Source organism: Symphalangus syndactylus, chromosome 13, assembly GCF_028878055.3.
Source record: "Symphalangus syndactylus isolate Jambi chromosome 13, NHGRI_mSymSyn1-v2.1_pri, whole genome shotgun sequence".
NCBI classification, from domain to species: Eukaryota; Metazoa; Chordata; class Mammalia; order Primates; family Hylobatidae; genus Symphalangus; species Symphalangus syndactylus.
In genome coordinates, this window is record NC_072435.2 from 60,199,767 (window position 1) to 60,217,039 (window position 17,273).

At 40.5% G+C, this 17,273-nt stretch overlaps 2 protein-coding genes across 10 annotated transcripts in view; one reads left to right on the forward strand and one right to left on the reverse strand.

Annotated features, from left to right (window-relative positions):
• ZNF382 (zinc finger protein 382) overlaps nt 1-17,273 on the forward strand; it is a 180,781-nt gene that overhangs the window by 51,799 nt on the left and 111,709 nt on the right. For 3 of the 9 annotated variants that reach the window (XM_055239667.2, XM_055239668.2, XM_063614141.1), the window contains one exon: nt 245-8,271. In XM_055239667.2, the coding sequence (XP_055095642.1) occupies nt 245-1,665 (1,421 nt within the window). In that variant the 3' untranslated portion in view covers nt 1,666-8,271. Of the gene's footprint in view, nt 1-244; nt 8,272-17,273 lie in introns of those variants that run through there. The other 6 variants (XR_008650338.2, XR_008650339.2, XM_055239648.2 and 3 more) reach the window with 6 other exon arrangements.
• Nucleotides 12,693-14,299, reverse strand: ZNF461 (zinc finger protein 461). Its single transcript, XM_055237864.2, is given in 1 exon segment — nt 12,693-14,299. A coding segment is annotated over 1 exon segment (1,197 nt). The 5' UTR covers nt 14,142-14,299; the 3' UTR covers nt 12,693-12,944.

The following is a 17,273-nucleotide window of genomic DNA, read 5'->3' on the forward strand; positions in this document are numbered from 1 at the left end:
TTCAGCTTATATTTATAACATGCCAAAGATATGAGTGTTTTTTGCTTATGCCAGTTTTTCTTCATTTTAACAGAGTAGCAAGATTTGTATTTATGTTTATACATTTTCCCTACCAAGAGGTAATTTATTCTGGCCTTTTTGTAGATCATGGTAGTGAGATAATCCCACCATAGTTTGTCTGTATGTACACCCAATCCATAGCATTTATGTGAAGACTCACAGTGTTAATGGTATTCTTTTCTAGAAGCAGATGGGAAAACTGAAGATGTCTTAGTGAAGTTCAAAGAATACCAAGACAGGCATTCTAGACCCCTCATATTCATCAACCACAAAAAACTAATTAAGGAGAGAAGTAATATGTATGGTAAAACACTTACTCTAGGCAAGAACCATATTTCAAAAACAATACTATGTGAATATAAACCTGATGGAAAAGTTTTGAAAAATATTTCAGAACTAGTCATTAGAAATATAAGCCCCATGAAAGAGAAGTTTGGTGACAGTACTGGATGGGAGAAATCACTCCTCAATACCAAGCATGAGAAAATTCATCCTGCAGTGAATCTCCATAAACAAACAGAAAGAGTTCTCAGTGGTAAACAGGAGCTTATTCAGCATCAGGAGGTTCAAGCTCCAGAGCAACCATTTGACCATAATGAATGTGAAAAATCCTTCCTGATGAAAGGAATGCTATTTACACATACTAGAGCTCACAGAGGAGAAAGAACCTTTGAATACAATAAAGATGGAATTGCCTTCATAGAAAAGTCAAGCCTCAGTGTCCATCCAAGTAATCTTATGGAAAAGAAGCCCTCTGCCTACAACAAATATGGGAAATTCCTCTGCAGAAAGTCTGTTTTTATTATGCCTCAGAGACCTCAAACAGAAGAGAAACCCTTTCACTGTCCTTACTGTGGGAATAACTTTAGAAGGAAGTCATACCTCATTGAACATCAGCGAATTCACACAGGTGAAAAACCTTATGTTTGCAATCAATGTGGAAAGGCCTTCCGTCAGAAGACAGCCCTCACCCTTCATGAGAAAACACATATAGAGGGGAAACCCTTTATTTGTATCGATTGTGGGAAGTCCTTCCGCCAGAAGGCCACCCTCACTAGACATCACAAAACACATACAGGGGAGAAAGCCTATGAATGTCCTCAGTGTGGAAGTGCCTTTAGAAAGAAGTCATACCTCATTGATCACCAGAGAACTCACACAGGAGAGAAACCATATCAGTGTAATGAGTGTGGGAAGGCATTTATCCAGAAAACAACCCTCACTGTGCATCAGAGAACTCACACAGGAGAGAAACCCTATATTTGCAATGAATGTGGGAAGTCCTTCTGCCAAAAGACAACCCTCACTCTCCACCAGAGAATTCACACGGGGGAAAAACCCTATATTTGTAATGAATGTGGGAAGTCCTTCCGCCAGAAGGCGATCCTCACTGTTCATCACAGAATACACACAGGAGAGAAATCCAATGGGTGTCCTCAGTGTGGGAAAGCATTCAGTAGGAAATCAAACCTCATTCGCCATCAGAAAACTCACACAGGAGAGAAACCATATGAATGTAAACAGTGTGGAAAGTTCTTCAGTTGCAAGTCAAACCTCATTGTCCATCAGAAAACTCACAAGGTAGAAACCATGGGAGTTCAGTAAGTAATGTGGCTTTTTTTGTAAAAAAAATGTTAAGTCATAGTAAACCCTGTAGATGATATTGCTTGCAAGTGTAATAACATCCAACAGTTTAAGGTGCTATACTGCATGGTAACCTACTGTTTGCCAGCCTGTAAAACACACACATACACATACACACACAAATATTATTAGACAAATTACATGACAAAAATTATTAAAAATTTCAAATTTTTTTTTATTACTAGCTTCAGCAGAAAAAAACTTCCTCTGTTAAGGCGTTATAAACATTTAAAATCACATTTTCCATTTCAATATATATCTTTTTGTTCATCAGTAATAATTAGTTGGCCAACTGACTGTGGTCCATGGACTACACAGTGAGTAGAGTTTCTTTAAAAGAAGGAGGTATGAACTGTATTTCTCATTGCAAATACAAAATAAAAATTAGTTGTTACCTCCTCACAGTTGACCACGATTCTGATGTCTAACATTACAAATTAGTTTTTACATATTATAAACCTTTCTATGAATTGGATTATATATCATGTCTTCTTTCATATATGGCTTATTACATTCATCATGTCCCTGAGCCTAATCATTAGTGCATGTGGCAGAAGTTAATTTATTTTTATCCAGTATAGAATTCGATTATATGATTATATCACAATTTATCCATTCTACTGTTGATGGACTTTTACATTGTTTACAGCTTAGGGTCATAATAAATCATGCTTCTGAGAACATACTTGTCTTGGTGTACATACATGTATTTCTCTTGTGTATAGACTTAGGAATGGAATCGCTGGGTCTTAGAGCATATGTGTATTCAGTCATGTACGGGCAGACGATTCAGAACTTTCACCACATGAGATAATTGACACTGAAGGGAAACAGCTATAAATTTTATCAATATGGTGCTGCCTCAAACCAGATAATTCATGCTGCAGGGAAACTCAATCAATGTTATTGTGAAAACTAGGAATGTGAATGTAATATATGTAGAAAGACGTTTAGCCACAGCCCAAATCTTCCAGGCAAATGTAATAAATGTGAGATTGCTGTTAGCCATGGTAAATGCCTTATTTGAAAGCAAAAAGTCTACTAGAGAAGGAGAGGCATCCAGCATTTCCCTTGTTCAACGTCAGAGAATTCCAACTAGATAAAAGTCCTGTGACTGTGTTGAAGTTGGGGCATGGGGAGGAATATAGTCTTTACCTATGGTCTGTGTCTTACTGGTCAAGTACAAATGATGAATATGGAAAAGCTTATAGCCATCGTTCATATATTATACTACACCAGAGAATTCACATAGGATGAGAACTCTTCAAATGAAATGATTGTAAGAATGACTTTAACTGTTGCTCATTTCTTTTACACCATCAAAGAATACTAAAGAAAGGAAGATTAAAAGGAAACAAATGGGGCTTAGGACTTTTTTTTTTTTTTTTTGAGACAGACTCTTGCTCTGTCACCCAGGTGGGAGTGCAGTGGCATGATCTCGGCTCACTGCAGCCTCTGCCTCCCAGGTTCCAGTGATTCTCCTGCCTCAGCCTCCTGAGTAGCTGAGATTACAGGCACGCACCACATGCACGGCTAATTTTCATATTTTTAGTAGAGACAGGGCTTCATCATGTTGGCCAGGCTGGTCTCGAACTCCTGACCTCAGGTGATCTGCCCACCTCGGCCTCCCAAAGTGCTAGGATTACAGGGACTTTTAACTCTGGGGAAAGCTCTCTTTCATGAAAGAAGTGTAGCCATACCGAGACCATAATGTTGGGAAGTCTATGTGTAGGCCCCCTGGTCAACAGCCACGGCTGAGCTCCCAGCCATCAGCTAGCATCAGCTGCCAACCATGTAAGTGAGGCCTCTTGGACATCCAGTCAAGCCTTCAGATGACTGTGGACCCTGCTGACACCCAAATGGTACCACAAATGAGACCTCAAGCAAGAACTGCCCAGTTGAGGTCTTCCCAAATTCCTGGCCAACAAAATGGTCAGGCTTTTTAACTAAAAACAGTTTTATTTTTTATTTAATGAAAAAGTTTTTATTTAACTTGATTGTTTTATTAAAAGGGAAAAGTAATTTTTTAGTATCTATAAACATATAATAAAAACAAAGGTATAAGACTGGGCTTGGTGGCTCATGCCTGTAATCCCAGCACTTTGGGACGTGTTAGGAGGATCTCTTGAGCCCAGGAGTTTGAGACCAGCCTGGGAAACATGCCAAAACCCCATCTCTGCAAAAAATTACCCAGGCGTGGTGACACATGCCTGTAGTCCCAGCTACTCGGGAGGCTGAGTGGGAGGATCACTTGGGCCTGGGAGGCGGAGGTTGCAGTGAGCCAGGATAGCGCCACTGCACTCCAGCCTGGGTGACAGAGCGAGACCTTGTCTCATAAATAAATAAGTTAAATAAATAAAGGTATAAATATTTGGGTTCTAGAGTCAATGAGCGAAGATATAGTGGTTACTAATAGGTGATTTTGGCATGAAGAAAAACTGGCCATAAAATACAGTTGAAGATTTGGCTGCATTTTTGGCTTATGATTACATACCTTAATAACAACTCAATTGAGGGGTCTATATATGTTCTTTCTCATTTTCTGGCAGTAAATCATATTCATCATATACATCCCAATTTTGCACACACAAAAAATGAAAATAGCCCCCAAAAGAAAGGCTGTGGATAAAGCGATCCATCCTCAAAAGGCCCCGTGCTGTCATTTCTCAACAAAGGCGCAGAGAGAAATCAAGGTATGGAATCTAATGAATGTCCGTGAAGGAGGTACTTTTGAATGCTTTAAAGCAAGTCTAAATAAAGTTGTGTTTTCTTTTCTTTCTTTCTTTTTTTTTTTTTTTTTTTTTTTATGAGACAGTTTCACTTTTGTTTCCCAGGCTGGCGTGCAATGGTGCAATTTCGCTCATTGCAGCCTCTGACTCGAGATTCCCCTGCCTCAGCCTCCCAAGTAGCTGGGATTACAGGTGCCCCCCACCACGCCCAGCTAATTTTTTTGTATTTTTAGTAGAGACGGGGTTTCATCATGTTGGCCAGGCTGGTCTCCAAAGCCTGACCTCAGGCGATCCACCCGCCTCAGCCTCCCAAAATGCTGAGATTACAGGAGTGTGCCACTGCGCCCTGCCGAAGTTGTGTTTTCTAAAGCTATTTACATGTAAGCTGCTGCTCCTTAGGAAAATTTGGTCCTGTGGTTTATATTTAGGCATGAAACAGCATTGGGCTGTATTCCAGAATCCTGCTTGAAGATTTCTTTTGAAGAAGTCAGAAATTTTCTTTGCATTTTTGTTTTTTGAGACAGGTTCTCCGTCTGTCACCTAGGCTGGGAGTACAGTGGTGCCATTATAGCTCACTGCAGACTTGAATTCCTGGACTCAAGCAATTCTCCTGCCTCAGCCTCCCAAGTAGCTAGGACTACAGGCATGAGCCATCCCACTCAGCTAATGTTTTTATTTTTTATACATATGGGGTCTCGTGGTGTTGCCCAGGCTGGTATTGAACTGCTGGCCTCAAGCAATCTTCCCTCTTTGGCCTCCTAAAATGCTGGGGTTACAGGTGTAAGCCACTTCAGTCACTTTAGAAATTTTCACTTTATGAATTGATAAATACAGCATTGCATCACTTAATAGAGATACATTCAGAGAAATGCATCATTAGGCAGTGTCATGATTGTGCAAGCATCACAGAGTACTGATAGAAACCGAGATGGTACAGCCTATTAAACACCTAGGCTATATGGTATAGCCTGTTGCTCCTAGGCTACAAATCTGTACTGCATGTTACTGTGCTGAATACTATAGGCAATTGTAACACAATGGTAATTATTTGTATATGTAAACCTATCCAAACACAGAACAGGTACAGTAAAAATATGGTACTATAATTTTTGTTTTTTTTGAGACAGAGTCTCACTCTGTTGCCCAGGCTGGTGTGCAGTGGTGTGATCTCAGCTCACTGCAACCTCTGCCTCCTGGGTTCAAGTGATTCTCCTGCCTCAGCCTCCCGAGTAGCTGGGACTACAGGTGTGCACCACCAAGCCCAGCTAATTTTTGTATTTTTAGTAGAGACGGGGCTTCACCATGTTGGCCAGGATGGTCTCAATCTCCTGACCTCGTGATGCACCCGCCTTGGCCTCCCAAAGTGCTGAGATTACAGGCGTGAGCCACCACGCCTGGCCGGTACTATAATCTTATGAGACCACCGTTATATATGCAGTCCATCATGGACCAAAATGTCATGTGGTGCATGAGTATTTTTCATCTAACTTATATATTGCTCAATGAAGTTTGGGCAGCTCTAAGGAGCAAACATGTTCATAGAATCTAAGTCAACTTGGCCTAAATATATACAACAAAATAGGAGTGATTTTACAAATTCATATTTTGTAGACCTAACTGCAAGGTCATAAGGCATATGAAAAATGATTTCATCAGTTCAGAGGACTAACAGGACTCCACAGAGCATACCCAGGAAATGTTTTTACTTAGAAGCAAAGGATGTGGCTCAGCAAAAGAAAGGGAAGGTAAGCGTTGGGGCTCAGAATCATCTAGCTGCACGTTCCTCAGTGGTTTTAATTCACACATGGACTGCACACTGTCTCTGAACTGAAGCACTAAGATCTGTATCAGACTTGATTTGGGGAGAGCTGACAGCAGAACTTCTCTACATGGGTTTTGTTGTTGTCATTATTTTGTTTTTTGAGACAGTCTTGCTCTGTCGCCCAGGCTGGAGTGCAATGGCGCAATCTCAGCCCACTGCAACCTCCGCCTCCCAGGTTCAAGCAATTCTCCTGCCACAGCCTCCCAAGTATCTGGGATTACAGGCATGTGCCACCGCGACCAGCTAGTGTTCGTGTTTTTAGTAGAGACGGGGATTCTCCCTGTTGGCAAGACTGGTCTCGAACTCCTGACCTCAGGTAATCCCCCGCCCACCTCGGCCTCCCAAAGTGCTGGGATTATAGGCGTGAGCCACTGTGCCCAGCCACCGCATGGGTATTTATGCCTCTCTGTTCCCTGGTTACATAGTCAAGCCAGGCTATCTAACTGGTTGTGTGAGTTTAAAAAAGTTAAAAAGCCATCATAAACAAATTGGCTCTGGGAGTCTCCCAGAGAATATCAGACTTTAACCAGTACCTCATATAGCTCACTGGCCTTATTCCAACCAAGAGTCAGAGCCAGACATCTGGGCATCATGGAGATAATGTTAGAGCTTTGCAGTCTGACTGTAAATCAGCTCCGTCTTATAAACATGGTTCCTATAACTGCTGTGTATTTCCTGATAATGTATGTGAACAAGCATATCTCCTCACCCTCTATGTCCCCAGTATCAGATAGTGCACAGTACATCTCAAATGTGATCATTTCTTGTCAGCTAATGCTTGAATTTCTCCACTCAGTTTCTGGTCTAGCAATAGAGCCAGGTTTGCCATGTCCTGCTTCACAAGTAATGTACAACAGCAAAAGCACAGGCTCCAACACTAGTCTACAACATTCACCTGGGATGTTCTACCATTTGAGATATTCATCAGTTTATAATCGGGCTTTTTTTTTTTTTTGAGATGGAGTCTTCGCTCTGTCACCCAGGCTGGGGTGCAGTGGCACAATCTCGGCTCACTGCAAGCTCCGCCTTCCGGGTTCACACCATTCTCCTGCCTCAGCCTCCTGAGTAGCCAGGACTACAGGCACCCGCTACCACGCCCAGCTAATTTTTTGTGTTTTTAGTAGAGATGGGGTTTCACTGTGTTAGCCAGGATGGTCTCGATCTCCTGATCTAGTGATCCACCCGCCTCGGCCTCCCAAAGTGCTGGGATTACAGGCTTGAGCCACCGTGCCTGGCCTATAATCAGGCTTTTCAAAACATTAGATATGTGACAATACCAAGTGCTGACAAGAATGTGGAACAACTGGAACTCTTTCTTTTTTAACTTTTGTTTTAGATTCAGGAGTGCAGGTGCGGATTTGTTACTGGAACTCTCATACACTACTAACAGGAAAGGCAAAATGGTAAAGCCGCTCTGGAAAACAATATGCCAGTCTCAAAAAGTTACACATCCAATATGACCCAGCAATCCCACTTATAAGTATTTATCCAAGAGAAATGAAAAATTATGTGCACATAGAAACCTGTACATGAGTGTTTGTAAGTATCATTTGTAATTAAAAAAAAAGCTAGAGACAAGCAAATGTTCTTCAGTGTATAAATGGATACACTGTGGTACATCCACAAGATGGAATTCTACTCAACGATAACAATAATGAGCTACTGAAACATGCAACTATGTAGATGAACCTGGAATGCATTATGCTAAAGGAAAGAACCCAGTTGCAAAAACTTACATGCTGTATGATTCCATTTATATGACATGCTGGAAAAGGTGAAAATACAACAACAGAAAACAGATCAAAGGTTGCTGAGTGTCTGGGGTGGGGTGGGGTCTGAATACAGAGGGGGTGCACGAGGGAATTCTTTGAGGTGTTGGAATTGTTTTGTATCCTGCTTGTGGTCATAGATAACAAAAATCTATGCATGTGTAAAAAATAGAAGTATACATACAAAAAAGTGAATTGTACTGTCTGTAATTTTTTTTAATAAATAAAAATCCCTAGCTCTGCTTCATCAGCAGCAGTACTTCCTGATTTGTGTCTCCAAAGATATCTTTAGACTGGCTTCTGAATTACATATCCAGTAGTAGTCAGTCTACACACACACAGGCCTTGCCACATGGTCTCATCATTGTTCCGCAGGTCAACTCACAACACAAGTAGCACATTACAGTTAGCCCATATTTGTAAACTCCATCCAGATAATCAACCCCCCATTGGAGTGGCAGGCTTCATGTCTGGGGGTGGCACTCCTATGGAACTCAGTGTGTGTGCTCTGTTGGGTGTCTCCATCACATCTAACAGTGGCTGACAAACCAGCCAATACATAGTCATCCGGGCATATGCAATCATTGGGAATAATACTAAGTGGGAATTCTGCTATCCCTTGATTCTCAGTGGTATTCTTAATTCCAACACAGTGCCATTTAAAAGTCCCTGATTGTATATGTGCAGTGGCACAATCTTGGCTCACTGCAGCCTCCGCCTCCCGGGTTCAACCAATTCATCTGCCTCAGCCTCCCAAGTAGCTGGGATTACAGGCATGTACCACCATACCTGGCTAATTTTTGTATTTTTAGTAGAAACAGGGTTTCACCATGTTGGCCAGGCTGGTCTTGAACTCCTGACCTCAAGTGATCCCCCGCCTCAGCCTCCCAAAGTTCTGGGATTACAGTGTATGTTTTTATTGATGCGTAATGATTATACATATTTATGGGATATGTGCGATATTTTGATACATGCATACAATATGTAATAAATCAGGGTAATTAGGATATCCACCTCAAACATTTATCATTTCCTTGTGTTAGAAACATTTCAAATATTATCTTCTACCTATTTTGAAATATACAATAAATTATTGTTAACTATAGTCATCCTCCTATCAAACACTAGAACTTATTCTATCTAACCATATATATATGTTTTTGAGACAGAGTCTCGCTCTGTTGTCAGACTGGAGTGCAGTGGCGTGATCTTGGCTCACAGCAATCTTTGCCTCCTGGATTTAAGCAATTCTCCTGCTTCAGCCTCCTGAGTAGCTGGGACTACAGGCACGAGCCACCACACCCAGCTTATTTTTGTATTTTTGGTAGAGACAGGATTTCACCATGTTGGCCAGGATGGTCTCGATCTCTTGACCTCATGATCCACCCGCCTCGGCCTCCCTAAGTGCTGGGATTACAGGCGTAAGCCACTGCACTCGGCCCTATCTAACCATATTTTTATATCCATTAACCAACCTCTCTTCACCCCTAGCCCCTCACTTCCTAACCTCTGGTAACCATCATTCTACTCTGACCTCCATGAGATCAACTCTTTTAGCTCCCACTTACGCATGAGAACATGCCAAGTTTATCTTCCTGTTCCTGGCTTATTTCTCTTAACATAATTAACCTCCACTTCCACCTATGTTGCTGCAAATGGTAGGATTTCATTCTGTTTATGGCTGAATAGTATTCCATTGTGTATAAATCCATTGTGCATTGATGGAGACTTAGGTTGATTCCACATTTTGGCCGTTGTTAATAGTGCTGCAGTAAACGTGGGTGTACAGATAGCTCTTAGATATACTGATTTCCTTCCTTTTGGATATGTACCCAGCAGTGAGATTCCTGGATTATGTGGTTGATCTATGCTTAATTTCTTGAGGAAACTCTGTAATTTTTTCTGTAGTGTACTAATTTACATTCCCACCAGCAGTGTACTAAAGTGTTCCCCTCTCTCTGCCCTCACCAAGATCTGTTATTGTTTGTCTTTTTGATAATGGTCATTTTATTTTTTAATTTTTATTTATTTTTTTGAGACAAAGTCTCGCTCTGTTGCCCAGGCTGGGGTGCAATGGCGTGATCTCGGCTCACTGCAACCTCTGCCTCCTGGATTCAACTGATTCTCCTGCCTCAGCCTCCTGAGTAGCTGGGATTACAGGTGCGTGCCACCATGCCAGGCTAATTTTTGTATTTTTAGTAGAGAGAGGTTTCACCATGTTGGCCAGGTGGCCACCATGTTGGCTAGGCTGGTCTCCAACTCCTGACCTCAGGTGATCCACCTGCCCCGGCCTCCCAAAGTGCTGGGATTACAGGCATGGGCCACCACACCCAGTATTATTTTTTGAGACAGAGTTTCGCTCTTTCACCCTGGCTGGAGTGAAATGGTGCGATCTTGGCTCACTGCGACCTCCGCCCTCTGGGTTCAAGTGATTCTCCTGCGTCAGCCTCCTGAGTAGCTGGGATTATAGGGGCCTGCCACCACACCTGGATAATTTTTGTATTTTTAGTAGAGACGGAGTTTCACCATGTTGGTGAAATTTGCATGAGATTCAGAAGGTGGAAGTGAAGCAGTGCCACTATTCTTGGAAGGTTTTCATGGATGAGCAAATGGCTACATGTGGCATGTTCTTCTCATGGCCAATAGCAAAAGCCAAGTCATAATATGAAAGCACATGTAAAGTCCTGTTGGGGACCAGCCTCAACACCACCCGTAGGGTACCCGAAGTCTGGTGGCGACAAAAGAATGAGAAGAGACAGGTTAAGAGTTCATAAGGGTGGGAGCCAAGGGGCCAGAGCAAATCAGAGGCTGCAAAGGCACCAAGCTCTGGTCTCCACACTATTTATTGAGTACAATCACTTAGATCTAAGAAGCAGATGTTCAGGGGTGAAACAGTGAAAGGGGGGCAATGGTGGTTTAGGTAAATTTTCTTTGTGCTGAAGCAGCATAAATTTAACTACTGATTTATTCTTTTACTTATCAGAAAGCAGCTGTGGGGAGTGGGCCTAACTAGAAGCCAGCATATCTGGCCACATTCCAATGCTTCAAAGGAGTGTCTTTCTCCTTGAGCACAGTGTTTATAGATAAGAGAGCAGGTCACTCTCTGGTCATGGGAACATGATGGCAATTAGGAGGCTTTCCTCCTCAGAGGCCTCTTGTGGCTTTCCACAACTTATTGTCCCATATTTTTATGGCCAGTTTATGCAGGCACCCCACAAGCCCTTTTCCCAACAGTTCTACCAAAAATGACTTCCACTCACATTCTATTTGCTAAATCCAATAAATTGCATGTTAGAATGCATGTTAACATTATCTATTGGTTGTGTTTTGACAATTTTCTTTTTTTTTTTTTTTGAGATGGAGTCTCACTGTATTGCCCACGCTGGAGCGCAGTGGCGCGATCTCGGCTTACTGCAAGATCCATCTCCCAGGTTCACCCCATTCTTCTGCCTCAGCCTCCCGAGTAGCTGGGACTACAGGCGCCCACCACCACGCCCAGCTAATTTTTGTATTTTTTTTTTAGTAGAGACGGGGTTTCACCATGTTAGGCAGGGTGGTCTCGATCTCCTGACCTCGTGATCCGCCCGCCTTGGCCTCCCAAAGTGCTGGGATTACAGGCATGAGCCACCACGCCTGGCCAGTTTTGATAATTTTCATCCACATCAAATAAGAATAAATATAGCTTATTGGCTGGGCATAGTGGCTCACACCTGTAATCCCAGCACTTTGGGAAGCTGAGGCAGGTGGATAACCTGAGGTCAGGAGTTCAAGACCAGCCTGGTCAACACGGTGAAACACTGTCTCTACCAAAAATACAAAAATTAGCTGGGCGTGGTTGCGCACGCCTGTAGTCCCAGCAACTTGGGAGGCTGAGGCAGAAGAATTTTTAACCTGGGTGGCAGAGGTTGCAGTGAGCCAAGATTGCACCACTGGACTCCAGCCTGGGCATGTCCCCCCCCCCAAAAAAAAAGAAGTAGGCCAAATGTGGACTAATGATGAGAATGTGTAATAAACCACATTATGAATAACCTACTTTTGTCCAAAGAATTTATGAAATTTACATGAAATATTCCTGTTAGAATAAAAGGAAACTGATAGCAGTTGTTGCACCTGTGGAGAGAAAGTGAGTGGCTACAGAACTAGATGTTAGGGGAGAATTAATTTTCACATTTTTGGTAATTTTTGAATTTTTATAATGTGTGCTTTTATTAAACAAAAAATTTAGAAGGTTTTAAAAAATAAATGTAATGTCAAAATACATACGCCAGATACTCTTTAATCTCACTGTTGGGAATCTGCATAATAGAAACAAAAGAAGGTAAAATTAGAGTTCTAGGTGAACGTTAGAAACAATTTCAATGTCTGTAGTAGGTAATGGCCCAAAATACGGACATACATTCCATTCTAGAAATATTCTGAACCTTACAAAGAATGGGTTACATCCTTACGTACTGACCTGGAAAAGTATTCGTGATTATTACGAGAAGGACAAGAAGCCGTCAAATGTCCGTATGGGGGTAAAAGCTCCTCCAAACACATGCAAAAAACGCTTTCTGTGTACAGGTTGTTTGAGCATAAAGGAAGAAGAAATACACATACTGGTTATCTCAGAGATTTGAGGGAAGGGAGGAAATTGTTTTCATTTTATTTATGCTATATTTCACTGGTTTCAGTGAAACATGTAATTTTAGAAAATTTATCCTCAATAAAAAATTTATTCTCAATAATGGTTAATACAATAACTCAGAAACAGCATTAAAATGAGACCAAAATTTACACTTTAATTAGTTTTCCACTTTCTCACTTAAAAACATTTGATTTTCAAGGATTACTTAAATAAATCAATACTAATGAAATTGGTGGCTTACCAACTTTTTTCTTAAATAAAACAAAGACAATGTATATTTCCATCAACAAATTTCATGATGCTAGACTAGGATGGGGAGGGAGGAGAGGAAACCTGACTGGCTTCTCACCAGTATGAAGAGTCTGATGTAAGTTAAGTTGTAATCTATGATTAAACGCCTTCCCGCATTGATAAGGTTTCTTTCCAGAATGAATTCTCTGATGGTGTGAGAAGCTTGAATGATAGCTAAAGGCCTTCCCACATTCCTTACATTCATAGGGTTTCTCACCAGTATGAATTCTTTGATGTTGAATAAGGTGTGAATGAAGTCTAAAGGCCTTACCACATGTCACGCGTTCATGAGGTTTCTCACCAGTATGAATTCTCTGATGTCTTTTGAGGTGTGAACACTATCTAAAAGTCTTCCCACATTCCTTACACTCATAGGGTTTCTCACCAGTATGAATCCTCTGATGTAGGGTTAGTTTTAAGCCATCACAAAAAGCCTTCCCACATTCATGACATTCATAAGGTTTCTTGCCAGAATGAATTTTCTGACGGTGCGAGAAGCTTGAGTGATAGCTAAAGGCCTTCCCACATTCCCAACATTCATAGGGTTTCTCACCAGTATGAATTCTCTGATGTATAGTAAGATGTGAGCAATGCCTAAAAGTCTTTCCACATTCTTTACATTCATAAGGTTTCTCACCAGTATGGAGTCACAGATGTTCAGTAAGTTGAAAGCCACGAATAAAAGCCTTCCCACATTGCTTACATTCATAGGGTTTTTCACCAGTATGAAGTCTCTGATGTTGAGTAAGCTGTGATCGCTGTCTAAAGGCCTTCCCACATTCTTTACATTCATAAGGTTTCTCACCAGTGTGAATTCTTTGATGTAGAGTAAGTTCTGAGCCATAATTAAAGGCCTTCCCACATTCGTTACATTCATAGCGTTTTTCACCATTATGAATTCTTAGATGTTTAAGTTGTGAGCAATGAACAAAGGCCTTCCAACATTCTTTACACTCATTGCATTTGTCACCATTTTCAATTGTCTGTTGTTTAAAAAGGCATGGTGTATTAACAATTTCTGTGCATTCTTTACATTCAGAAAGTTCTTTAGAATGAGTTCTTTTGTGGTGACTAAGAAATAAATGGTAACTGAAGATTTTTCTACACTTTTTACATTCAGAGATTTTCTCTCTATCATAAAATTCTTGAGTGAGTAAAGTATGTTGGCTAAAAATGGGCATGTTTTCATGGTTAATCATAAGTTGTCTGAAATAACCCTCCTCTTGTCCCTGATGTTGCTCAAAATGACAGTTGCCTTCCCAGATATCTCTGAAAATTCATCTCTCAGGACTATGGCTTTTAAATTCTTCCATGTTAACCCACTGGGATAATTCTGTTTCATAAATATCCCTTTTTGGAGATAACTTCTGGGGCTCATCTCTGGATGCCAAGTCTGAAAGATAAGAAATACATTTTAACTCCTGATTTTGTACTATAAGAGAAATAAAATATCTATGGTAGCAATGAGAGATAACTGCAAATAATTCATATAAGAAATAAAAGGCTTGGAGAACTCTTAAATGGGTAAAGCAGCACAGGGAAATGACAGCACTCAAATGAAGTAGTTAATTAGGGAAATAAGCCAATTCAATGGTGCTGAAATTTTGATCCGCTTCTGAATTACCTTGAGAGTTTGTTGCAATTATAGATGTTCAGGAAACATTCTAAATCAACTCAATCAGAATCTAAGAGAGTTGGTCTTAGAATGAGGTCAACTGAGTCAGAGTCCATATGTTTAACACTATCAGGCCAGAGGTTTATGTGGCAGATTGTCAGCTGTTGCCAAATACCTATTTTTTTCCCTTTTAAAAAAATAACAATTAAACCCATGGCTTTTTATTTGAGAATAAAGCTGACAATATAAACTCTGCATTTCCCAAGCTCCTTTACAGCTGAGAATGCCATGCAACTGGGTTCTGCCTAAAGAAATACAGAAATATTATGTAATACCATCTGAGTTCTTTCCTTAAGAGCCAGGTGGCCCACGCCCTATATTGCTTGTTTTCCCTCTTCCTCAACAAAGCTGATGGCAATATTGATTTGCTGTCATGTCTATCAAATAATGGCTTTGCAGAGTAGATACCTTTCCAGCTTGGATTTTAATGCAAGAGAAAATTAAATTTATATGCCTGGGTTATAGACATTGTATCAAAAAAGAAAATTAATTTAAACATCTAGATGGTTTCAATAGCTATTGTTCTGGGTCTCTGTCACAAGCAGCTTAACCTGCATACATACAAATACAGCTTCCCACGGAAATTTTAAAACTTCAGCTCCTTGGCATGAGAATATAGGGCTTCTGCTAACCAATATAATCTCATTTTGAGTCCAATTCCTTTTTATTCGTTAAGCTATAACCAAATTAATATGTCAACAACTAGGACATGCCAAAGCCTTTTCCTATGTTAGAGCTTCATAGCTTCTTCCATGTGCTAAGAATCTTTTTGCCTAGATTTTTTGTATAGTGGGCTTCATTTCTTCTAAGTCTCAGAGTAAAAGTCACTTCCTCAGAATTGTATTCCCGATAATATTGTCTAATGAAGTCCTTCCTGAAGTACTACTGGATTACATATTCATTTTATTATTCACCTTTTTAATATTTGGCCAGGCATGGTGGTTCATACCTGTAATCCCAGAACTTTGGGAGACCTAGGCGGGTAGATCACTTGAGGTCAGGCATTGGAGACCAGCCTGGCCAACATGGTGAAACCTGTCTCTACTAAAAATACAAAAATTAGCTAGGCATGGTGGCGGATGCCTGTAATCCCAGCTACTCAGGAGGCTGAGGCAGGAGAATTGCTTGAACCGGGAGGTGGAGGCTGCAGTGAGCAAAGATTATGCCACTGCACTCCAACCTGGGCAACAGAGTGAGACTCTGTCTCAAAAAAACAAACAAACAAACAAAAAATATATATATATGTATGTTTTTTTACCCATAAAGCTACTCAAGGATAGAGAAATCACTATAAAACCAACCTTTACAATATAATAAGTATTCAATAATCAGATGCTGAATAAATGAATTAAATTATTAAGGAAAAAGAATTAACTTGAAGAGAAACAATACAAAGATAACAGTTGACAATCATAATCATTTAATGAATTAAGATGAAGAGAAACAATACAAAGATAACAGTTGACAATCATAATCATTTAATGCCCTTAAATTTGTAATAACTACTGAACATCTCTCCATGCTTCTATTCACTCCTACATCTACTGCACTGATTTTATATATAAACACATACATAAATAAACCATGTACTTGCTTATCTATAACAAGCCACTCCAAGTGAGTGGCTTAAAACAGTAAGTCATTTATTATTATTATTACTATTGCTATTGTAGTTATTAGTGAAGACCAAATCATGCTCTGTCACCCAGGCGAGAGTGAGCGCAGTGGTGCAATCACAGCTCACTGCAGGCCCGACCTCCTGAACTCAAGAAATCCTCCTACCTCACTCAGCTTTTGGAGAAGCTGAGACTATAGAGGTGTGCCACTATGCCCTGCTAATTTTTAAATCATTTTTTGTAGAGAAAAGGTCTCACTTTTTTGCCCAAAAAAAGGCTTGCCAAAAACACGAAACAAAGCCTTAAACCCCAAACCTTTAATATTATAAAAATAACAAGGCTCAAGTCATAAACATTGGATTTCCAGAATTTAAAAAGATAATTTTTGAAAAGGAATTACATTTAGAAAAGATTTTTTTTTGAATTGACTGTCTTCTAAAACAAATTAAAAAAACAAAACAAGAAAAGCAATAACAAAAAACAGTTGCTAATCATCAATCCAGAGAAATGGATGGATTCCAGTGTTTTTATTCACAAACAAGCTTCATCCAAACGGCAGAACAACAGGGGTCTGGACTTCTGCATGGCTCAGGCCTGAGTTTCTGAACCGGGGGGTATATGATGAGGTTGGGATTAAGGGTTTTCCTGCCTCATTTAATCAGGGCCTAGTCACAGTTGCACCAGCAGTTGTTTTCATATCCAATTCTGTTGGCCTTATAGTCTGGGAAAATTCTCCCAACTCTAACAATGAACTGACTTGGAACTTGAGACTCTGAGGTGCTGATATTGACACCAGAAAATCTGGACACTGCTCCAGGGTTCTTTCATAAAGTCCGAGAGGTCACACTATTTTCATAGCAACATCAGGGCGTGATTTGCCGTTTTCACTCTCATTTTCTCACAAGTATACAAGGAGGTTTTCAGAGGCTGCATAATGTGTGATATCACAACAGATTGAACGCAGGAGCATATAGGAGAACCCAGCTGTCTTCTATTAAACCACATATGAAAGAGATTTGCAAAAATGTAAAGCAATACTG